Source organism: Diadema antillarum, unplaced genomic scaffold, assembly GCF_040938485.1.
Source record: "Diadema antillarum isolate AM-2024a unplaced genomic scaffold, OU_Dant_1.0 seq00000338_RagTag, whole genome shotgun sequence".
NCBI lineage: Eukaryota > Metazoa > Echinodermata > Echinoidea > Diadematoida > Diadematidae > Diadema > Diadema antillarum.
In genome coordinates, this window is record NW_027271351.1 from 257,864 (window position 1) to 284,000 (window position 26,137).

Here is a 26,137-nt window from a genome sequence, read left to right on the forward strand (position 1 = left end):
CATTTAACATTCTGAAGATATATATTTAGTGTAGTGGATTATTATGACTACCAATGCTACTATTTCACATCACAAGCAAAATCAAAATATTATGGCATTAGCAATGTATTAGATTGAATATTCACACACAGAAGATATGATTTGCACACAATATTTATCACATTTTTATGTTAATGTGTCTCTACTCTGCAGCAAACTAACAATGCACACGATGCCAGTGTCTGCGCATCAGTCAGAAATTGGGGGAAAAAATTATAAAATCCTGTGGATTTGTGCAAGAATGCATGGCACTGTGAAATATGAGTGTGAATTAAACAAAGGTAAACATGATTTTACACTGGATGGAGCTGATTAAAGAAATGTTTCTCTTACTTTTAAAAAAAAAGTTTAAAGCTTTCTCCATTCTCAGTATATTCACATGCACACGGAAATGTCCCAGAGCAAAAGGTTAAACTGACAGGGAACTAAAAAAAAAAAGAAAGAAAAAAGGGCATAAAGATGGTTTTAACCCTTTCTTTGCCATGAGTCAAATGTGCAAAAATTTCACGCAAATACCAGGAAATTACTGTGACATGCAGAGGGTTAATCAAAGGTGACACAACAGTTACGTTCAGACGACAGGCCCTAACCCCGAGGTTAGGAAACCTCGAGGTTAAGCTCTTACCCCCTAACTTCGACGTGCGTCCACACGACGAAGCTTAACCTCGAGGTTAGGAAACCTCGAGGTTAAGCTCCTGCCCCTTTGAGTTTGTTGATTTTTGTGTCCACACAGTGCTTAACTACAAGTGGGACCCCCCTGGCTCGTGGTTAGAGTGCTAACCATAAGATTTCTCATGGCTCTTAACATCCAGCAAACCTCGAGGTTAGCTAACTACGAGTGCATCTTCACGGTCCCTAACTACAAGCTTAACCTCGAGGTTTCCTAACCTCGAGGTTAAGGCTTGTCGTCTGAACGTAACTAATCTCTGCTATGATTCCATTAAACTAAAACAGCATTTAAATGATACTCCAACGGATACAATGGCTGTATACATATAACTGCAACAACATTATCTCATTCACCATTCACACTTTGCAGGTTTGTAGTCTCCGTAGCAACCACACATGCAAACTTACGTGTACATGGAGATAAATACTGCATGGGAAATTCACAAAGCATAAAATGTGTGAACATGACTCTTTTCATTCCTATGTCATACTTAGACAAAGGCTAGAGTACTGTAAAAGTGGAAATTTTTGTGCATTTCGTGTGACCAGAAACTAGATAAAAAATAAAAGCGCACAAACATTTAGGCTCGTCATACATATGTACCACTACAAAATGTCTTAATTCTGAAGAATTAAAAACACATGAAATTCATCTTACTCGGCAGGGTGCGAAAAGTAACTCCCACAAAAATATCCACTTTTACAGTGTACCACTCCATATCCCAGCTGAGTTTGATTTTCATACACTCATCAATCAATTTCTATTCTACAAAGGGTGTATCTCAAACACAGATTTTTAGGTGGCAAAAATAGGAATGGTGCATCGGTTTGAGGAAGGCCCCTTTTTGCACCCAACACAATACTTCTGACTTTACCAAATCACAGAAAAAAAAAATGTCTTCAATCATAAATAACACACTGAACCTACCATATAATGCAAGCAACAAAAACTGTCTACTACCATGATATTGATTGGGGCAATACACAAAACAGCACATTATTCACACAAAAACTGCATCACGATGAGAGAGTCGGTCAGAAAGATACCACACCCTTCCATATCAAGTGGACCAGTAAAAAGGACAAACATATGACGATGACTTGTGATGTTGAAGGGCATTGATGCAATGGCCTTAATTCATAAAGGTGGTTCAAAGCTAGTCCATGGATTTTGCAAATTTAAACTGTGTAAATGTGCATGACAAATTACGTACATTGTACGTCAAGAGACAGCCATCAATGAACACACGCTGGTATGCGCATGTGCAAGATACGCCTTAATAGTCCACGGACTACATTTACACCATCAATATGATTTCAGCTACCTTTGTGCATTTGGGCTAATATGACCATGATATGACTTTGTACAGTGTGTAGTGCAGTTTGGAATTTATATCATCAATTCATATTCAGGGGAGCCCCCTTGTTCTGATGTAATTTGTATGTCCAATCCACAGAAAACATTTTGCAATATTTGTATAGCTGACTGCAGTCTATGAAACAAACATTAGACTTGAAGAAAAACAACAAATCAATCCATTATTTGTGCAACATCGAAGAGTCAAGCATAGTTTAGTGTGTCAACCCGAACTCTTGTGAACAACATGACAAAATGGGTAAAGAGAAGCTTGGTCAGGGATTATGATGGCTCGCTTAATCATTGCATAATGTTGTGTCCAATGGATATTAACAAAACTGTATGCTCCATTTAATAATATTACAATGTACTTGTGTGAAAACATGCACAATTGAATATCTGTGCTACAACACCCTTACTGCAATGGCCGTGCTTCTAGTCTTTTCACAGGATGAAAGGAATTAGTTTAAAATGTGACTGATGATATCAATGTGTGACATGCCTTCAAAAAGGAACAAATTATCCATAAACCAAGTGATTATTACTTCTTCTCTATGATGAAAGCAAAGCATTGGTTCCAGACATTTCATACTACATGCACATTCCAGGAAAATGTTAGTCAGTGGTACTGTGTCAGACAAAGATACATAATTTAACATGTCAGTGACTGGCATAATAGACAACAAACCACTTGAAATCCTTCAGTTTCATGGGTTGCAATGAAATATCAATCAAGAAGTGCGCTCAAGCTAAGCTGCTAATTTACAGATTTGGTGATCAAACAGGCAGGAGACAACCAGTGAGTGTGTCTACACTCCAAACATTCTGACACAAATGTTACCATAACATGACCTCACTCACAACCTCAAGAGAGTATACGGGGCTCGACACTAACTTTATATGGTGCACTGTTCAGGCTACTCAAATCTTTGAATTTGAAATTCTGGCGGCCAAAGAAAGGAATGGAGTAGCCTGAATTGATAGGAAATATGAAAATTTATACTGAATATTAGCCTTTTTAACAATTTTGTGGCCCAACATCAATTCTTAGTGGCCCTGGGCCACCAGGCCTTTGCTTTAGAATGTCGAGCCCTGGTACAGTATAAAAAGCCTTAATAATGAGGTGGATTACTTTGCGTACTGAAATTCTTCTGAAGGCTATACAGAGGGCTTGACACATTTTGTGAGGGTGACATTTTGGGTTCACAAGTAAAATTGAACAGATAGACAGACACACAGAGATAACCACACACACACACATACACACAGAAACGCACAAACATAAAAGAAACAGATAAGCATGCCCTAGCCATGGACAAAATTAACACTAACTTTATACACCCAACACCTCCTCAACTTCAATCTGCAACAGAAATCACCAGACCCCTCATTGACAGGGAGGACTTGCCCTTAGGCAATTTGATTTCATCTCTTCAAAGACAAACTATGACAGTTCTAGTAAATAACTTGACAAAAGTGTTGTCTGTTTTCACACATCCACTGTGGTTAATATTGAAACTATAATAAGATCAACATATTATGGAAAATGAAATGGAACATCAAAAGTCATTTTGTAACCAGAACTGATAGCTTGCACTCTTAATGGTTATAGTGTTACGTAAGAAAACAGAACTGTGGAATATTTCTCTATAATGCGACATCTACATGGTAGATCTGCAGTTCAAATTCTGAAGGAGTGGGTGCAAGACACTGCTGAAAGATAGGATGTAATCATAGAAACGACCCGATAACATAATGTCTCCACACCCCATGGGCCAGAGGCAAATAAACGGGCAGGGAATATGATTGATGCATACCTCGAGGTTTAAGGAAGTCAGTGGATGGGATACACAGATTATGCATGAAAAGTGAGGATGGGTAATTTTTCTCTCTCGCTTGTAACAAGGAGCTACACTGTAACTGTGGACAGACACAGAGAGACATACAGAGTATGGACAGATGATAGAGCTATTCCAGATCTTCTGCAAATTGGCACTCGGAGCGAAATGGCTGCACATTCTCATGAACACCTCCCTATGTGTCAGTCTGCAACTGCGCTCATGTTGAATTCAGGGACAGGGACAAGATTACTTTTGCAGGCTTCAAGTTAGATTGGAATGCCAAACTTGGGATTTGAGATCATGCAACGAAAGTTGTATGGAAAACCAATGTGGCTTTCAACTCTTCACTCTCAACATCTGGTCTGATAGGTGAAAGGTGGCCCAATAGTCGCCTATTTGAGAGTAAAATTCGCATATTAAATACAAAAACAGAAGCTCCTAACTGCAATGGAACAAGGAATATCACACAGATGACAGACATCATTTCAGACATAGGGTTTAGGTTTGAGTATGGTCCATTTTCTTTCTTTCTTTCGTTTAAACTAACAATCTATACTAACAATCTCTTGTTTAAAGGATTGTTTAAATACTAACAATTGACTTCACAAGTGTGTGTCTAACTTGGTATACAGCTGTAGTCTTATGCGACCTAAAGAGTATATGGAAACAAAAAACATTCAAAAGGGCAAGATTGATCAAACGCATAAACATACACTTTGTAAATTTATAAGCAGTTATTTATTCTTAATTTGGTCACAATAAAAAAGTCACTCGGTGTACAAAAACTGTTTATATTCTGTAACAATTCTCTTTACCATGCCATTAGCTGACAACAACACGCAGGCAATGCAACAATCCCAAATGTAGACAGCTCTCTTGTTTATTTGCCAAAATTGATGTCCATCTAAGATTTTCCATACACTAAAATTTCTGGCAATCATTCAGAGATATGTAAGCATTCTGACTAAAGAAGTTCAGTCCACTCCTCTCTCTGAGGTTAGAGTATTTTAAATTTGAATGGTACAATGTATCAAAAGAAAGTCTGGCAGGAAAAAAGAAATCAAAGATGATAATGTTGTAGTACTAGTGGAGCGTTCAATGGGAGAATATCAGACATTCGCTCAGTCATGTCTTGCATAAGATCTGGACTGTATGTTTATATGCAGGGTTTTTATAAATCTGTGCTGGATAGTGAACACACGTGACAGAGTCCTTGTCAAACTCAACATAAAATTGTTGAATACACGCCAATTCCCTCTCATGTCATAATAAAGGTGACATTCCTACATTAGTTTTCTGCAAAGAGATGTAACCAATAGATTGGGGATTAAATAGACTAAGGTTCATGGAGCAAGCATGCATTGTTAGTAATGTTTCTTCTGTATGATTTTTTTTTTCTTTGTACAGCAGAAAATAAAGTAAATGTGATAAGATTACTGCAAATGAGTTTTCTTCCTACTAGTTTCAATAACACTTTAGAAAGTCAGAAACACCCATATGAATAACTGAATTAATAAAGCACAATGCAAATGCCATACAGCATAACAAAAATAAATGTACAAGAAAAAGCTAACACCCGCACTACAGTTGGAAGGGAAACACATTAACTTTCAACCTTGTGAATGTTACTCAAGGGAATTCCTGTTGACACTGCTTGCTGATGCTGAAATCACAAAATGAAAATTGAAAAGGCACAAGCATTAACGTTGACCTACTAAAAAAGAAAGAAGCTTCTTCAAACACACCCAAGAAGAAGCTGTGATCTGAATGTCATACAAATTCAGTAAAGTACACATAAAGAAAACTATGTATGATGATAAAAGGTAAATTACCTGAATCAAGAATTAGCAACAGGCAGAACATGTAAAATATGACACTGACAGATCAAATTTCGGAAAGATGAGAGCAATACCAATAAACTGTCAGTAACTTCCTCTTCTGACATATTGAAGACAGAGTTTGATTGACAACACCAAATATCACTCATGCTTTATGGTGTTAGCATGGCCTGGGGCCACTATTAACAACATCGCATTAAATACCAGTAAGGTGATCTTACAACATAACATACCTGTGAAACCAACAAAATAATTGAATATACACAAACACAAACAAATTGTGTAAAAATAGAGAGCTGGGATGGGGAATAACAATGAATTAAGTTTGATGCCATTCTAAAAATATGGGATGCATTTGCACTGCCGGTGTTTCAGTACCTTACCAGCAAAGAAAGCAGCAAACTTTAGATGAGCCCCTCTGCCCATGGCATGGAACAATCACTCACACGCATGATCTCTCATTCAAAAACATTGCTTCCTGGAATAACATTTGCAGGTATTTTCATGTGTAAAATCTTTCTGATACCAGTAATATAATGCTGGTATAAATTCACACAAACTTTTGTAAAAGAAAAAACAAACTTTGCAACTCAAGAGGCATTTTCTTAATAATTCTAGTTGTATGGCATACATTATATTTTGAAGCACTTTATTTTAGTGTATTTCACCAGTCAAACAATATTAAAATTAGTAACTTAAGAAAATATTGCTTCCTGTAACACACACCCATTACATACTGTTTGTAAGGTAGAAAATTAACTTATTCCTTGAGAGTGATAATACTTCTTTCTCAATACATGTATATCAATATGGCCTTAAACTACCAATTTAAACACTTCTGAAGAAAATGTTTCACAAGTTCCACTTGATCAAATATCAGACTTTTAAAATAAAGGGTATGTGCAATATAGAATGTTCTGTCTAGCTCAGGTAAACAAAGTACAAATCAATGCTATACTCATGTTCATAACCTTTTTCTGTGAGCATATATTCATCATCCCTACACTGCAAAAATCTGTGATTTAACCTCTGGATTCAGTAGCTTGAATACAATATTGCAACAAGCATAGCAGTTTCTGGTGTACACTGTAAGTGACAGATTATTATGTGTTGCCTGCTGTATAAACTTTAGCACTAAATGTCACCAGACTTAAAAAAAAAACAAAAAACAAAAGCAAGAAACAAAATGATTCTTGAAACTATACTAAACATTGCAATACAAATGATATGATGTAAATGATGAAGCATGGTGTATAATGTGCTTCGTGACTCATAATCACACACACGAACTTCCGACAGAGATAGCCCCACAAAGGGAAAGATAAATCAAGTTTAGAAGGAATTAGGCCTACTTCTCCTTCCTGCAATCTTTTCACAACATTAATGGAAATAAATCTGATCAAATATGTAGGACCCTGGGAGAGTTCCATCAATGCTGACTACAGAGAAATGGTAATAATGAATGCACTCCATTGAAAAACAAATGACCTACTGACTCTGCATGAGACATCAGGAACAGTAAAACAGTCACAATTTGGATGCACGTAATTGCCTTTAAACTGGATAATAGGTTGAGTATAAATGATTTGTCGTCTTGTCATCTCTTAAAACCCTTTAATTAATGTCAAAGCTGGTTATAATGTTGAACTGGATCAGTATACTGATGAGTAAATCAAATGTCATGTGCACAGCCACAAAGCTTTGGAAGAAACCCATCTGGACGTCCTATGACTTTGGTGATTGTATACACATTATATGCGCATGCTCAAACATGATGAGGGCATGGAAGTAGAAGATTTAGATTTCTACTTTTGCACCCGATGTCCATTCATGGTCCATTCATAAATGCAGTGTGTAGGTTCGGTATTCACCATGCAGTTAATCCTTAAGTGGGATATTGGCAACATCATGAATATGAGAATGGTCATAAAATCTAAGGTGGTGCAGGCCAATAAAGATGCCCTAGCATGCAATACTAGTACCCTGTCTGTCATCTGTGTGTTGGGGGGAGGGGGGCACTGACATAGAAGCATATAATATTCAAACCCACCTCATGCACTAACCAGCAAAATGAAGGAAGAATGTGGTTTGTGAATGGTGATAGCTATCGCAAATGAGCAATATGCATGCTTCCTGTACATACTTGCACATGTATGCAAATCTGCACAGACACTCGCCCCTCGCAATGGTGCCTGACCTTCTCTGCCCCACTGGGCTGTCCGAACTGATCAGGTGAAGCTGGCATCAGCTTCTCCCAGCACGGCCTCACGAGGGTGATGTAAAGGTCACCGTCAGGAAACGTTAAACAACCAATTCATTACCCCCATGCACACAGTGACACGCACACAGTCCAGTTACATTCAGAAGTGAGAGATGTGAAATGGCAGTGACAAAAATTCAAAACATGACCTAGATTTGATACAGCCTGTAATTTGCAGATGATACATCAAGGTACATGTATACCCCTTGAAACGGAACACTATCTGACATGTAACCACTCAAGAGTACAAATCATACTGATGTAAACAATACCATGCTGTAATTACAAACTAAACTACATTGTAGGAACTTCTAAGCTGGATCCTCTATGCAGGATTTGTGTTTAATTCTTTGTTCTTTTTTTTTTGTTGTTGATTACTTCCATTCACTGCATAGCCTTAAAAACAAAATGCTTCAAAATATAACGAACTTATTTTCTTTTGTAATCAGATGATCAGATAAATAACTGCCTGTGCCACATTGAAATCTCCCAAGACTTGATTAGTCCACGGAAATATGTTTTTACTGTGTCTATGAGACTTTGTAAATTATATACCTTTTTGTCAACTATGCACATGAGATATTTATCTTTGGTGGCTCAAGCCTGGAAGCTCTAATAATGGTCATCCCAGAGGGCTTTCTTCCTACTATTGCCATCAAGGCTAAATAAAAGCACAAACTATTCAGACCAAGAAATTAGCATCTCATGCGTAAGTTTGCTTTTTGATAAAGAAAAGAAAAGACTTTGAATTCACACTGAAAATTAATATTAATATAATGACGGGTAGGTATGACATTTATATCGGCAAATTTTGTGCATCACGGTGGCTTTTACAAACACATGTATCACCGATATCATCCATTAAAAACTTGTAATGAATACCAGCACACTTTTTTTTTTTCTGTAATTTACTTTCAGATTAATGGTTTGGTCATGAATTCCTTGAAAATTTTAACACTGCTGCTTCATGAATGACCTCAACCCATCTGACTTTTTCAGATGCAACCAGCACTCACCATCACCTTATTGTCATCTCACACACTATTACAAGAAGCACTGGTTAGCTCCACCAGTCTATAATACATCCGATGATCCATGTAAGCTCCAGCGGGAGAAATCAAGGCTCCAAAGCCAAATCCATGCATACATGTGTTTCTGATTGTAAAAATGATGGCTTCTTACCTCAAACAATTGAACGTAGATTTATGTAGCAACAAAGCAAGAATGTGTACTTTGACAATGGCGTGATGAAAAACTGAACTAAAGCGAACGACCAAGCTCACTGAACACATAGAGCACAATGTATGTTTGAAGTAGCTAAACTATGGTCATTTTTATGACAACAAAAGTTAACACAAACAATCAAACAGGCAAATAAACAATTATCTAAGCTTTTCTTCACTGGGAAATCACCCTGGGCATATTTCCAACACCACCTGGATCAGTGAGCGTTACCTTTGGTATCTGCACCAATGTTTAACTGCGGCTTCCCTCGGATCCCGTCTGATTGGCCAGAAAGATGATCTCCAGTCTAGTGGGGAGAAAGTGGAAACTGTGTTAACCCTTACAGTCCACATTTTATTTCTATAGTGCAAATTCAACATTGAGGGGGAAAGTCCTGTCACAGCAATTATGCAGTGAATTCAAATTCTAAATTAATCTAACTAAATTTAACTAAATTCGAAATTACACATAGCAGTAACAATACGGCATGGAAGCAGAAATCACAGCGTAAAGATGCAGCATAATCATTAAGATTTACTGTCTATATTTTTTTCCCCACGAAATTGTATTCAACATGAACCAGCAAATGTGAGTGTCCACATAATATGGGTTGCTCTAATTGCCAGCTTGCACTTCAGCAGCAACTGGTCGGAAACTAGCGATGAGAGAAAAATATATATTATCATCAAGAATGTCTACTTCAGTTCCTGCATGGAAGAACTTTGAGAGCCATTGAATTAAAATGGTATTGAAAGTGAGGTATCATATTGCATTTAAACAATCTATGCTACATAGGTGATAAATATACTGTCTATGACTTGTTTGACAAACAGATTATCAAGAAAACTATGCAGGGCAGGAAATTCTTGAATCTGAAGTGAACATGATCTAGAAGGTTTCTTATTGTCCTTTACATTGCATTAATGATGCGCTATTCATATGTTAAAAGCAATAGCATCTCTCCAAGAGTGAAATTATTCAATATATATAAATTCAAATAATATGCACAGAAATATACAAGATGAATATAAAACATATCAATTTTAGCATAGCATGTCATCCAGTTTTGGATCTGTGTCTTTACAGCTTGGTAACTCGAGACCCACAAGAACTCTTTGGACATCAGCAAAGACAAGAAAAGATCTAACGCTTGTTTCATTTAATCATTACAGAAGGTTCACATTATACTTGTGTGTATTCTGAAGCTACAATGTACATAACTTTCTTTTTTTAGGCCAATTGCTTTACGATGCATTTTCCAAATTTTTGTATCAATGTCTGTGTTTATAGTTTATTCTTATAGCAAGGGGATAAGGGGAGCTACTTTTAGGTTTCTGATGTAATATTGATCCATTTTGTGTTCCTAGTATGTCACTTAATGCTACATATCCATCTTTCATACTGTTTAAGGACATTATGTGGTATCGGGCATAAAAGCAAACACATTTCTGATGCTTTTGTGCCATTATTCAGAGCTGATGTACATCTTAAATATGAAGGGAGATATGCAATAGAGCTAATAAGCAGATTGCTGTATACAAGTATTATGGATGAAAGTAGGAGCATGGTATGCATGACCCACATGTGGAAGCTGATCATCAATCTACATGTAACTTTCTTGTTTAGAAAGTGGTATTACTTTTGAGTCAAGTCTGATCAAAGATTTGCCCTACAGTTTCTAGGTTTAGTACCATCATTTTGATTTGACATAAAACAACTCACATATCTCTAAAATAACATCAAACAAAAACATGAAGCATGAATATGAACATATGTACAATGAAGGTGTACATGATGACTGTACATTTGTACGTACTATGCACATATGTCATGTATAGGCCTACATAGTACAAGTATGCGTTTATACATTCCAGTGGAAATTTGCCATAAGCACTTCTTTTTGACAGATAATTGCTTCATCATATGAAGAAGTATGTAAATTAAGATCATTCAACACCAAATTTTTACAATATTCATGTCATTCTTAATGAAAGTGGATAATTCCTTCATTTGACAATTTGCTTACATGTACTTACCTTGTTTACGGGGACTGTGGTGTCTGATCCTTTTTTAGCTCGCAGTCTACTGGCCATGGTGTGGTCAGCTGTAAGAGGAAGAGGGAGCAACAGACACACACAAAAAAAAGAAACATAACTTGATGGCTTCCACTGTACTAAATGCAGCACGAAGCCACAAGACAAATTTTTATCTATATAAGGCATTTTAGCAGCGCATCATACATGCATATTATGTCCACTTGATTTCCATGTGCAATATCAGAGCAAATTTAATTAAACAAAGGCTAGTGTATTAATTTCCCCATAGGCTACTGTAGTAAAGTGGCCACGCAATAATAAACTGTATTTTGTCTCGACTGTTGCCATATGCCTTTGCTTGCTACATGTGTAAAGCTACATAAAATAATGTTTTTATACTGTAAGCACAAGTCACAACTTAGTGCAGAATCTACTTCATATTCTAGTACAGCTGTAACTGCTTTTACAGGCCTCTATGCCCTTTCTAGATACGATATACCAGTATTGATTTAACATAGATAACAATCATCATACTGGATGGCTTTATTTCATGGGATACCACGGAATATTGCATTTGTTAAGGCCAATATTCCCTGGTTCTCCAGTATTGAACTGTTCATCAATAATGGTACGTGCTTAGACTAACATTACCAACAGTACAAAATAGCACTGCTAGACAGCAGGCCAACATGTGTACATGTAGTGCACAAATCCAATACCAATAGAAAGTATCATGAAAATGAATTCAACATTACTGAAAACGACATTTGAGACGTCACATTTTATGAACTCGCTAGAAAATACTATTATGTGAGAAAAGGTCTAGTTGTTTCTGAAACGGCATATGATCTTAAGATCTATCAGTCATTCAATGCACAACAAAAACAAAAGTAATTCCAAACTTTTCTATCAAGTAAGCATTGCAAGTGGGAGTCTCTCAAAATTTCTGTCCACATTCATGTTATCACAAGCCTGTATTAAAGATGTAAATTGAATAATTTCACTGGTAACTGGGTATAAAGTTGTTGTCATACTCCAAACATTTTTCAATGGGAAGCTACAAGAGCTATCAATTCATATTCTTGTCTTGTCATTGTACAACCGCATGCACACCAGTTCAGCTACCACAGAAGCCTCTGTTACTAGAGGCACACATGTAGCAGACAGGCCATGTATTGAGTGGGAGCCTAGAATCCATTACCCTGGGGAAAGCAAGCTTTCAGCTAATTGAATGGAAATTTACTCTTACTTAGATTTCATTTGGCTGCCTAACTAGGAGAATGAAGGCACAGGCAGGCAATTACTTGCAGCTACAGGTGAAACTCAGGAACATGTACCCTTTGCGGAAATTATGATGTTGGCAGAAAAAGCATAAAAGTCTATACAGCGGCACAATATACATGGCCACAGTAAAACTGAATGGTAATAACCAATCTATTGTTTCAGTCCAGTTTCAGTCTGCTTAATTTTTTTTTTCCTGCGCTGTGACATGGCCTCCCAATTGACTCATAGCAGAGTTGAAAAATGCAACTCGAGAAATGCCATCTTAAAGGGGATGGCAAACGCATTTTAAAAGTGGGAACTGAAAAGCATTTCAAACAAGGGAAGTTGATTAATGCAGCTTATGATGCTTTCAAATCATAGCTTTGTCTACTCAACTCGTTCTAGATTATGCGTGATTGTACGGGTGTACGCTTTAAGTCATGTCAAAAGTCTGTACATGATTGGAGCATGTAGAAACAATAAGAACAGCAGGCCTGATTTGTGAAGTTATCGAAACTAGGATACGTGCAATGACTGCGAGAGATGACTTTCACATGGACAATAGCAATAGCTATTGTAGTTTGATCAAGCAAATTTGATTTACTTGATCAAACTTCATTTGATTTGTTACGCCCAGAGAGTAGGCGCTGGTGCACCAGTGTACCTACACTGTAGCTGCTGTTCTGGAGTACCTGACCGCTGAGATTAAGGAGGGTTGTGAACAAGTTTCACATCAAGCAAATCAAATGAAACACAAATCATAATTCAACTAGAAATGTCGCTATGGCGACTGGTATGCCTCCACAATAATGCATGACTCTCTTAATAGGTCTATAGTACATGTGGACAATGTGTGATTACATTTTCACAAAATGGGCAAAATATCAAAATGACAAGATTGTCACAAATGAGTTGAATGTTCACCTTCCTTGACTTAGGTTTAATTGGATGAATAGGAGAGCATGTATTTGGAGATTTAAGAACTTTAACTTGACTTTGATCCATTCATAAGTTTATGCACTGAGAAATTTTCAAGGTATGGAGAAAAAGTATAATTTCTGTATTGAATAGTAAATTGTTGCCATTTTCATCTGGCCTTTGACCTTAGAATTCATATTAAGATAATCACCGTCAGGCAGAACATGCAAAAAAATATGTAGTAAGTTTCAAAATAACTTGAACCATTTCCTAGATAAGGACGAAACAGTTAGTTCAGCACATTCACTTGATCTTTGACCTTTTGACCTTTGAGGCAAAGAAAAAAAAGAAAAAAACTTAACAGAGAATCTCTATTGGGTTAATAGATGCCTACACCAAGTGTTAAAAAAATAATCCTGCTGGCATTGCATAAATATGAGGGAAATAGTAAAATTTTAAAGTGTTGACCTTGACCTTTGACCCCATGAACCCTGAATTCTCTAGATAAACACTGCCAGTCAGTATATGTATATATACTATGTTCCATGAAGATACCTTGAACAATTTACAAGGTACAGAGAAAAAAGTGAAATTGTAATATTTCTACTTGACCTTTTGACCTTTGAACTTTGACCTCATGACCCCAAACTTTCACCAGAGAATCTTAATTGGGTAATACATGTATACACTAAGTTTCAAGAAAATATCTTCAGGCAATGCTTAGATATGGAGGAAATAGTGAAATTTTACATATTTTACCTTGACCTTTTGACCTTTGACCTTGATCATGTGCACCCAAGAGTTGATAGACACAACTTCACCCCCTAATACACGTACATTCCAAGTTTCATTAGGATACCTCACAGGGTTTTTTAGTTACGCTTGCCACAAAATTCATTACGGACGGACGGACGGAAAGACGGACAACCCGAAAACATAATGCCTCCGGCACTACTTCGTGGCGGAGGCATAAATATGTTTTTTGTGAAACACAAATCATAATTACCCACGCCGATGAAAATCGGCAGGGGGTTATGTAAAGGGTTCCGTATGTTTGTTTGTTTGTTTGTTTGTTTGTTTGTTTTTTTGTTTGTTTGTTTGTTTGTTTGTTTGTTTGTTTGTTTGTGTACTTGCAAGAGAACGGGTAAACGGATTTGCACGAAATGTTCAGGGAATGTTTGGATAATGACAGGAAAGAATCGATTAGATTTTGGTGATAATCGGTTGACCCTTGCAAATTCTGTGTGACCTTGAAGTTTTGACCCCATGGTATAGTGACCATTCCGAAAATTTCCCGTTTCTCACTTTGCGATTTTCCGCTACCATACGAAGACATAAACTCCCCAACGATCCGACTTCGCTGCTCAAATGTTCGTAAGAATTCCGAAATTTACGTTTAGGCCTATTTGAGGGACTATGTCCTTCTAGATTTATGAAAGTTCGTTCTCCGTCATCACAAACTGGCCCGTATTTTGATGATTTTTCAAATTAACATTGATTGTTTTTTTCGTTGGAGGAGCATTTTGCTCGGTCGCAGTCACACTGCACGATATGCGTGCTCAATGTCAATGCGTGTGCAAGGCCGCTGAAAATGCATCGCGCTCTACACTGTTGGTGCAAAATTGCACCGGGGACGTTGCGGCGCTCGTTGGTGGCCGAATACTGGTGCAGTAGACATTTGCATTCAACCCTTGCATTGAATAATTCCCGTAGACACTAATCATAGGGGTAATTGCCTAGGGGGTACGTAAATTTTGTTTTTCTTTTTTGCTTTTGTGGATACCATCAAAGATCGTACACTCATACGACCTTTGATATTTGATGATTTTTCAAATTAACATTGATTGTTTTTTTCGTTGGAGGAGCATTTTGCTCGGTCGCAGTCACACTGCACGATATGCGTGCTCAATGTCAATGCGTGTGCAAGGCCGCTGAAAATGCATCGCGCTCTACACTGTTGGTGCAAAATTGCACCGGGGACGTTGCGGCGCTCGTTGGTGGCCGAATACTGGTGCAGTAGACATTTGCATTCAACCCTTGCATTGAATAATTCCCGTAGACACTAATCATAGGGGTAATTGCCTAGGGGGTACGTAAATTTTGTTTTTCTTTTTTGCTTTTGTGGATACCATCAAAGATCGTACACTCATACGACCTTTGATATCATCACACTCTCGGCTTGCTATAATCAAAATATCCCGCAAGAAAACGGCGTATTTCTCGATTTTTAGCGCTTTTTCCGCGACCCGTCGCGTAGACAATACTCTTAAAACTGGACTTAATTCGCGCGCGCTTGGAAAAGTTCCGATTCTGCACTTTTGACGGTGGAATTTGGGATTTTCGATGGATTTTTGGAGGAGACTTAAGGACTTTCCTGTACGTGAATGAGTGTTAATACCGTATGTGTAATTATGTGATTTGCGTGTGATGTGACTGTAGAACCAAAGATCGTACACTTCAGTGTACGATCTTTGGTAGAACTCACTGGCTGGTGATAAAGCACACTGGCAATTAAGTGGCCGAATTCTGGTAGATGACCGAATGCACATTATGTTTACCCCGACTTTGTACTTAGGCGTGGGTCTGCCGCCTTTGACGGCTCCTCTCTAGTTCAAATATGTTTTCTGTGAACATTATTACAGATTTGTAGCAGATTCCAAATACATGGAGGTCTGTGACTACATTACAGAAATGCAATATTAGTTGTACTTCTCTGCATTTTGCTTCAGGGTAAAAGGCAAAGTGGAATGAGAGGTTAAATGTCATCCATCTTTCGGCAGTTGGCAAGTCAGAAAAGCGTGTATATTCCTTAAATGCATGTATCATTTTTAATACCGGTAGTCATTTCGATTTTTAGGACAGCTTCTCTTGACATTGTTAAATGCGATGTGGCATTGCAATCATTGTCAACTTGTTTTCATGCTCACTGAAATATTAGGGGAGACCTCAAGGCTACCTAGGGAAGACTTTTTATGCCTCCGCCATGAAGTGGTGCCGGAGGCATTATGTTTTCGGGTTGTCCGTCCGTCCGTCCGTCCGTCCGTCCGTAATGAATTTTGTGGACAAGGTAACTATCAAAACCTGTTGAGGTATCCTAATGAAACTTGGCATGTATGTGTAGTAGGGGGTGAAGTTGTGCGTATCAACTTTTGGGTGCACATGCTCAAGGTCAAAGGTCAAAAGGTCAAGGTCAAATACATAAAATTTCACTATTTCCACCATATCTATTGAATGCCTGAAGATATTTTCTTGAAACTTAGTGTATACATGTATTACCCAATTAAAATTCTCTGGTGAAAGTTTGGGTCATGAGGTCAAAGGTCAAAGGTCAAAAGGTCAGGGTCAAATACATAAAATTTCACTATTTCCACCATATCTATTGAATGCCTGAAGATATTTTCCTGAAACTTAGTGTATACATGTATTACCCAATTAAAATTCTCTGGTGAAAGTTTGGGTCATGAGGTCAAAGGTCAAAGGTCAAAAGGTCAAGTAAAAATATTAAAACTTCTTTTTTTCTCGGTACCTTGGAAAATTGTTCAAGGTATCTTCATGGAACATAGTATATACATGTACTGACTGGAATTGATTATCTAGAGAATGTAGGGTTCATGGGGTCAAAGGTCAAGTGCAACACTTCAAAATTTTACTATTTCCCTCATATTTATGTAATGCCATCAGGTTTTTTTTTTTTTACACTTGGTGTATGCATGTGTAACCTAATAGAAATTCTCTGGAAAGTTTTTTTTTTTCTTCTTTCTTTGCCTCAAAGGTCAAAAGGTCAAAAATCAAGTGAAAGTGCTGAACTAACTTTTTCCTCCATATCTCGGAAGTGGCTCAAGTTATCTTGAAACTTAGTACATATTATGCATGTTCTACCTGAAAGTGATTATCTTATGAATTTTAGGGTCAAGGGCCAGATGAAAATGGTAACAATTTACTATTCAATTCAGAAATTCACACCAATTTTCCACACCTGTACCTTGAAAATTACTCAATGCCTAAATGTATGAATGGGTCAAAGTCAAGTTAAAGTCCTTAAATCCCTAGATACATGCTCTCCTATTCATCCAATTAAACCTAGGTCAAGGAAGGTGAACGTTCAACACATTTGTGACAAATTTGTTATTTCAATATTTTGCCAATTTTGTGAAAATGTAATCACACATTGTCCACATGTACTATCTAGACCTATTGGGAAAATCATGCATTATGGCGGAGGCATACCAGTCGCCAAAGCGACATTTCTAGTTTGTTTATCTGTCTTTGCTTAACCCTAAAAAGACTGGGCTATTTTGGTAGCTCGAAAGACTGGGGGGGCCTAAAGGGCCCCCCCTTAAGATCTCGGCCGTGGATCGCGCGATCGCCGCGAAAATTTGCACAATGATAGTGTGCGATGTAATCTACAAGATCGTATATTTAAATTTTCCAAAATAGTCTTCTTTTATTTTATTTTGATTAATTATGCTAATTTATGCGAGAAATCAGACTCTTTGATCTAAATCAGTAAATAAAGCTCCAAAAGTGCTCATTTTTGGTCTAATTATTCTTTGTGGCATTCTTAGCAAATGCACTTGAAAAAAAATTCGGTATCAAAATTAATTTCTTATTCATTTTATTGTTTCATGAATTTCTTATGTATTTCTTTGTTTTTATCGACCTTTTGTTTTTGTTGTTTTTTTAACAAAATTTGTGGCAGACACTTTTTGAAGCATAATACTCCTAAAAGAAATTAATTTTAGCCATCGAGAGTAAAAATAAGCATATTTATATGAACCATGTGAAAAAACTCAATTTGCATTGACTTTGTACACAAAATCACATTTTTGAGCCATTTTCGGCCTCACATGCATGTACAAAATGTTATGTTACTTCAGAACCGTACCCCCGGGCGTCACAAATTTGGCGTCAAAATGTGCGGGAAACTTGAAAGAAAAAAGTCATAGAGCATCGCGGCGAGAGCATTGCGTGTTGCAGAGTAATCGCGCGGAATGTCGAGGGGGGGGCCTTTTAGCCCCCCCCCCCCCCCAGTCTTTTTAGGGTTAAAGGACAAGTCCACCTTCATACAATGTAGACATGTGGATTGAGTGAATGCAGAAATAATAATAGAACACATCAGCAAGACTTTGAGGAAAATCAGACAATCCGTTTAAAAGTTAAGAATTTTTGAAGTTTCTACTCTGTCACTGCTGGATCAGAAGACTACTACAGCTTGTGATGTCACGTGTACCACGATATAAAAAAATATAAAGAAAATTCAAGATATTTTCACTTTTCTCACATAATAAAAGAACACTTGACTTCCCTCTTTCAGAAGGCAAGGGGAAATAATATTACTCTCAACAGAAGTCAGAGACGAGTCGAGGAAATGTGTACTTTTTTCAAAAAGTAAAATTTTGTGAAGTTTTCTTTATACTTTCCTCACACAATGTAGTAGTCTTCTCATTCAGCAGTGACTGTGCACTTACTTTAAAAATTCATAACTTTTGAACGGATTGTCTGATTTTCCTAAAACTTTCACTGATGTGTTCTTCTAATATTGTTGCATTCACTCAATCTACATAATTATGAAGGTGGACTTGTCCTACAATGGCATTTATGGAATTTATCAAGTATGTATTCCAGGCACAACTTTTGTTTGTTTTTGCTTTCAAAGATATGAATATGGTCAATGCTTATTACAAAAAAACAAACAAAACAAAAACAAAAAAAAATGGGACCACTCTACTGAAACTGTTGAGGGAGCTTTTGTTTTCGGATGGAAGTGCTGCATGGCATGAAGTGCTGGAGAGTCAAGTGGTTGTGCTTGCACAACCTACAGTCCTTAGAATCCCTAGCACTTGCACACTGACACCACAGGCAAAATGCTAGGCAAAAAGGAAAAAAGAAAGGTTTAGGCCTATTCCCTCGTGTTGTCCTGCCTAAGATTTTTATCTGTGCATATTATGCATAAATATGGAATAAGGCAGGCTACCATTTTGACAGGCCATGTAAATTGTTGATTATGTTGATGGATGATTGAGCAATTAAATGTGGCAATTCTGACAAACAGACATGAACGATAAAGTGTAAAACTACAAAACCTTGACATTTGACATGGCAATGAATACAGATAGTAAGCAAATAATCAATGTTGGTGAAGGTGATGGGACAAACTATCACTTCCGAGGCGATCTGGATGTAGCTATCTTTCCGAAGCGCAGCTGAGGAAAGATAGCGTACACATTCAGATCTCCGAGGAAGTGATAGTTTGTCTCATTGCCTGAAACCAAAAGTTGATTATTTGCTTTATATTCCACATCTAGGGTCCTAGATATTCCCATTTTATTCCACATCTGAAACCTTTTTAGCTGTCTTTAGGTATCCTCAGGGCTTAGGCTACCTAGTTTACTTCAGACGTATGCGCGTAGATGACAAAACAACGAATTTGCTCCGCGCCCCTCGCGTGGCACCGAGATAAAAGTGCGTTGCACTGTGGTCTATCACTTGACCCAGGTCAAATGATAGACCACAGTGCAACACACTTTTATTTCGTGCGTACTCAAAATTGTAAGTTATATCACGTGTTTAATAGGACTGTGTGGACTAAGGGATCAGCGAAACAAATGACTATCATCATTGAGTGTATCGAACTTTTCTTCTCAGGTGATGTGATGGGCAAAACTACACTTTGTCACGTGATCATCTCTTGACCAATCCTATACCAAGATTCTCAGTATGTGGGATATAATCAGAATTATAAACTCCAGTTTGAAATCTACGATTCCCACTATAAGCCGTGACCGTCATCACTTTGGTTCCAGATTTTAGAAAAGTACTGTATTACTCATAAAAGGGCTATTTAAATGGGTTTGATCATGTACAGGTCATACTTTCATTGACACAGGAGCTTTGAGCAGCATGATATTACATTGTGTACTGCTTAGTATCAGCATGGACGTAATATAATATACAAATATACTTGGCCTTGAGAGTTTCTTGTTAAAACTATGGGCAGAGGTGACTCCAAACTAGTACTATTCACTGAGGGGCGCAGCCCCGAAGTGAATAGTACTAGTTTGGAGTCACCGTGGCCCATAGTTTTAACAAGAAACTCGAAACTAGGCAAAGTATATTTGTTTTATATTTTGGATCAAAAATTTGAATAAAAAGTGAAAATCATTATAAAAAATAGGCTTAGCCGCACTGCGGCGGCAGCGCAGCGCCTGCAATACGCAACAGTGCGAGAGATCGGAAATTGAAAAACGTAGTAGCCGTGGCACCGCCAGAGTTGCCCGTCGCATGTATCAAAGCGCTCGTATGGCCGCTGCAAACCTGAACACTAGAATTCGGGACCGGACGCGGACGGGTACACTTGATTGTAAAGAAGGGTGATTGTGACATCATTTTGCAAATAGTATATACTATTTGCAAAATGTCGTCATAAAAGTGACGTCATTTTGCAATTAGTACTTCATGGAGTGTCAAACACACCAACACTCTAAAATAGTTCAAAATACCTATAATCACGTGAAGCTCTTTTAACCAATCAATGGAAGACAAATTTTTGATCCAAAATATAATATGGACTATTCACGGCAGTCTTTCTTTGATGTAATGATCGTCACCGACACATGATTATGTGCATCTTAATGAGTACATTCAGACAATAATGATTGTGTAATCATGTATCATCACTAACAAAAGAATCATTTCCCTCATTTCAATCTTGTTTCGCTGATGTGCCTTTTTCAAATGGAAATGTCTTTGAATACATACAGATGATGAGGAGCAGCAAAACCTGAGATCATAACAAATTTTGTGTCAAAAGATGGGCAATTGCTGATTTGCACATTTTCGCACACGCATAAGACCTTGCCTAATGGGCAATGGTTCTCTACCTTTACCATCCCTTTTTGCTCTGGAATAAGCTGCGGAAAAGTGAAATATTGAGAACACAAATGACAATCATTCTGCCAAAATGTTAGCTTTCTTTTAAAAACCGCCTGCTTCTCCCAAGCAAAATTGTTTGAGGCATGATTTCCTAACATACACCACAACTGCACATTTACTTTAACACTTGATTTCTATGAGTTATTTTCTTCTGTGCATATAGTTGTAGATTTCTCTAATCTTCGTCTTGTTCTTCTCCCGGCTTGCTGGCGGTGACGATCATGGGATCAAAGCAGTGAAGCATGCTAAAAATGTCTTTGTGGGGCTTTTGAGATGTACAGGTGCATGAATTAATTAACAATACGATGAATGTCCTTGTATAGGTCCATGGTATCAGCCACACACATGCACATATTGTGCATGTATGTACTATAATAAGGTACAGACATTATCAGACTTATTATGTGCATGGTGAATGTAAATGGGTGCATGCAGGTGCCAGCCATATAAATCGCTTGATACATCCCTTGCATCGTTTCGAGTGATGTACTGTTCTAGAACATCAACCCAGTAAAAGATTACACAAGTGTTGTCCTTTCATGGAGGGGGTAGGAATTTTTTAGATGAAAATGGTTGTGACTTTATTATGCTTATGAGTGGTGTATCTGTCACATAAAGCAAAAACAATGCCTTGATTGGCACTACCATTTAACACATACATTGCACAGCTTTGACCACTACAGCTTTATAGCATTAAGCATTTCATGCTTAGCATTTGGTAAATCAGTGCATTGCACTGATGATCCATTTCCCTACTTGAGCAGAGACGCCGCGGAGATCTCTCCTCTCCCTTGTGCTTTTCCTCTGCGTCAATCCAGGCGGAGAAACTGGTTCTCAGACTGAAAGCAAGGGCAAAGCAAACGAAGTGCCATTGAAACCACTTTTCAAGACCAATCTCCTGGTTGTGAAGAGATATACGTGGCAGAAGACACAAGAGAGTGGCCCTCAACAAGCAGAGTAAGTCCTTTCAGAGGTGTGCAAGCAGGCAGGAAATCTCTGCCTTGTGATACGTATACTACAGTAGGTTATGCATGGTAGCTTCAGGTTATACATGTAATTGTCTGGTCAAAGTACTAAACTTCAATACCATCTATTTCAAGCAAATATAGATATGACAAAAATGGCAAGGTATAGCACTGTGTATTTTATGCTGAAGTTTCATGCTGACATCACATTTTACTCTGATTTCTGCAGTTTCTCTGATTTGATGAAAGTCATTTTATGACATACATACAATATATCAATCCTGAAATTACCTGAGCACTGCAGTTTGGTTGTTTCGCCAGTTCTGTAGGCTACCAACATGGCATCAGGCTACAATGTACATCATATGGTGCATAAAGTATTACTGGCACCAAGACAGCATAGATTCATACATGACCAGAGCATTATTTGACCACAATGATGTCTTTTACATCGCTTGGGGTACATCTTACAAAGCTATAGTTCACACACACTTCTCTATTTTTCTCTCTCTCAAAGCTGAACACATAATGCACACATGCATTTGTGCAGTGCCCATAGAGGCAGCTTGACAGGATGGGTATCCTGTGATACTACATCATAAAAGAATCCTTATTCATCCTTCCCTTCGAAATCGAAGAGTAAAATTATTCCTTTCTTGCTGCAAATTTGTATCCCATTAACATTTTATGTGTAAGAAATCACTAAGTGAGATGAATCATACTAGAAGTAGGTCAGCTATAAAGCTAACTACACACAGCCCTGTGGCTGTGCACAAATGTCACGACAGGGCTGTACCACTTTGGATCCAAATCACAAAGCGCACATGTTGATCGCATTGATTTTGGATTCATGACATCATGTTTGTCAATTCAGACTCATTAAGGACAATCTTCATTAGACTTCATCTCGGTGTTATCGATATTGACATCACACAATTCACAACTTACCAAAAAACAAAGATTTAATGCGCACTAAATCAGACTTCTTTGCACGGCCATATTTAAATTATAACCAGGAGCATGATCAGTGCTGCACTTTCATAGGTCACGCTGTCGACTGTGCTATGGTACACTCAAGCAGCGCACGCCAAAGAGCTCTATGTGGAACATGCACAGAATGTGGTCACGCATTCGCACACAACTTGCATCATTCAAATCTGGTATTCTAAATTATGAAACGATGGACTCCGACAGTCAGGGATTGCGCTAAAAATTCCCTGGTTTTGTTTTTTATTTTGCTCTGTGGACTTATCGCAAGAGCTTGCTATGGACCTACCACGGTATGTACCATTCTGTAGTGTAAACATATGCTTTACGTGAGTATAACATACAATTTGTGGTAGACCATACAAATTTTCATTAGTTTTGTAGTTGTGTTGTGGTTTCGCGGTGATGGTGAGGCTGCCATGGTCTGACACTGCGCGAAGCATTTTTAGCAGGGAAGGATAGTCCATTTTTAGATAGTGATGGGGCAGACGGCTGGAAACCAATAGAAATTTAGGTAAGACTATAGGAAACAATCTGGTGCTGCCTTTATACAGCTACGCGCTGTTGCACTGTCCATTTCTTAGTACATCGTGTCACAACAACAGCTAACTAGCTGGCCACATATCCAGCTCACATATTAACAGACCACTGTAGGCATATATAGCATGCATTATGTGCGTACCGAGTTTGCAGATGGCACGCATGTTTACGAGTGTATAGTGAACAGTTATAGCGGCTGAGCGTGCAGCTGTCTCTTACGTACATACGCGAGCGCGCAGCTGTTTCTTACATACGCGTACCCGCTGCCCTCCTGCTTTCCCCAAGCATTATGAGTGACCTGTGTGAATCTTGTCGAAAAGAATGAAGCAAGGAGGATACCCTTAAAAGGGTAAATTACAAAATGCCGGCAGCCAATTAATCTTAAATTCATTGGGAGGGATATAAAACAAAAACACCAGGCCACTGTTCAAGGCACCGGTTGAAACTAAGGCTAGAGTAAAATGTAGTGCATCTATGTTTGGCACATTTAACGGTTTTTGCGCTATATAATTCCAATATAGATGGGGCTGTACCAATCATGGGCTTGTTTCTCTATGTGCATTCATTGACTTCAATAGCACTATTTTCTGAGGGGCACAGCCATAGTGCTATTGAAGTCACCCCGTGCACATACATGTAGTTTCAACCAGAGCCTCTCAGGGCCATGTTTTACCAAAAGATAAAGTCAATCTTAAATTTCCTTACCACACAGGCTGCCATAGACTTACAGTTGAAATCAACTATTTAATCAATTTTAACTCTTCATAAAACAGGGCCCAGGCCTGGTATATTTGTATACCCACGTACTAACCAGACACTATCTCAGTAACAGCTGGTAAACAAATAGTGAATGGTCACGAGTGTGATGGTGCAAGATTTTGCACTAGGTGAGATAGAGGCACTCTATTCAACGAGGCGAAGCGGAGTTGAATAGTGCGCCTCATCTTTCACCGAGGGCAAAATCTTGTTCAACTGCATGAGTATAGACCATACACAATTTGTTTTATACAATACCTCGAACGTCAGCAGATGGGGTCCACGATCCACACAGATCCTTTAATTTGTTATTTAGCACAGAAATGGCAACCATTTTCTGTGGAAGACGAATGAATAGCCGCACAGTCGCAGTCACTGTGAATACAACTAACATACATACACGCTGACGTGCAGCCGATCGGTTGAAGTTGTTTTAAAAAAATGAGTGACAACAAAAGTACGCGCTTGTAATTGTTGAGTGCGCACTGCAAAGGTTTGTTTATTGTGACATCAGAGCCGTGCAATTGAACAAAAACTTTGTCTCTGAGTCAATCATGAGTTTAACACGACAGGAGTCAATAGAAATGGCAATGGGTGACGTCAGCCATGCGCCATCCATTTTCGCTCAAACAAAATTGCACGGCTAACAGCCACAGAGTGCAATGGATCTTTTAACTAAATCACATGTCACGTGGTGGGCAATTGACCAATCAGATAGTTACATTGGCAATTGTGCACTTTACGGCCCTATATTATCGGTGCGAGATTTTACCCTAATCGAGCAGTGCGTGTGAATTTGAGTACCTATCAGGCACCGCGGGTCGACAGCGGGTCTTCCGGCACTGTACTGTGTATGTGTGTGTGAGATTTCGCGTTGGGATGCAGTGTGTGTGAATGTGTCAACCTGCGTGTGCGTGATGAAAGCTCTTACGGTAGGCCACATGGTTAGCGGTTGCTCTAATGCACTTGTCAATGTAATGACGCACCCCACTACCCCCGGACATGGGTGCGTCATGGTCATTTTTTGACTGACCACACGGGGTTTTTGACGGACACCACAGTCACTTTTTTGACGGACATAACGCTGCAAGTGACGAACACCACAGTCACTTTTATGACGGACAACACGTTGAAAGTGACGCACACCTCGGTCACTTTTTTGACGGACATCCTCGGTACATTTGACGCACCCCCGTAAATACTGAAACGATTTTTGCATACGTTTTATTCAAGCAATTTCATTTTCTTTTGGTTCGTACACATAATTTGAAAAAGTTTCGGCAAGTTTTCCTTACCATGTAAGCACCGTATTGTCATTCACCTTACATCACGCTGCTGCTACGATATTCCGTACAGTAGTATGTATTCTGTGCATGCAATCCATACATGACAATCACATGTGCGCAGAATGCGCTGAGTGTGCGCGGCCATTGCTATAGTGCGGTGGATGCATACTGCTGCAACGCAGGTAGGTACACACCACGCCATGGCATTCATATTCCCGCTCGAGTA

At 38.4% G+C, this 26,137-nt stretch overlaps 1 protein-coding gene across 1 annotated transcript in view; it reads right to left on the minus strand.

Annotated features, from left to right (window-relative positions):
• Positions 1–22,210, minus strand: part of LOC139730816 (uncharacterized) — a 76,149-nt gene extending 53,939 nt beyond the window's left edge. Inside the window, exons 1-3 of the mRNA XM_071641684.1 lie at positions 22,134–22,210; positions 11,265–11,332; positions 9,460–9,535 (exon numbers count right to left, since the gene is read on the minus strand). Coding sequence (XP_071497785.1) covers positions 9,460–9,535; positions 11,265–11,321 — 133 coding nt within the window. The 5' untranslated portion in view covers positions 11,322–11,332; positions 22,134–22,210. The remainder of the gene's footprint in view (positions 1–9,459; positions 9,536–11,264; positions 11,333–22,133) is intronic.
• Between the last annotated feature and the right edge of the window lie 3,927 nt (positions 22,211–26,137).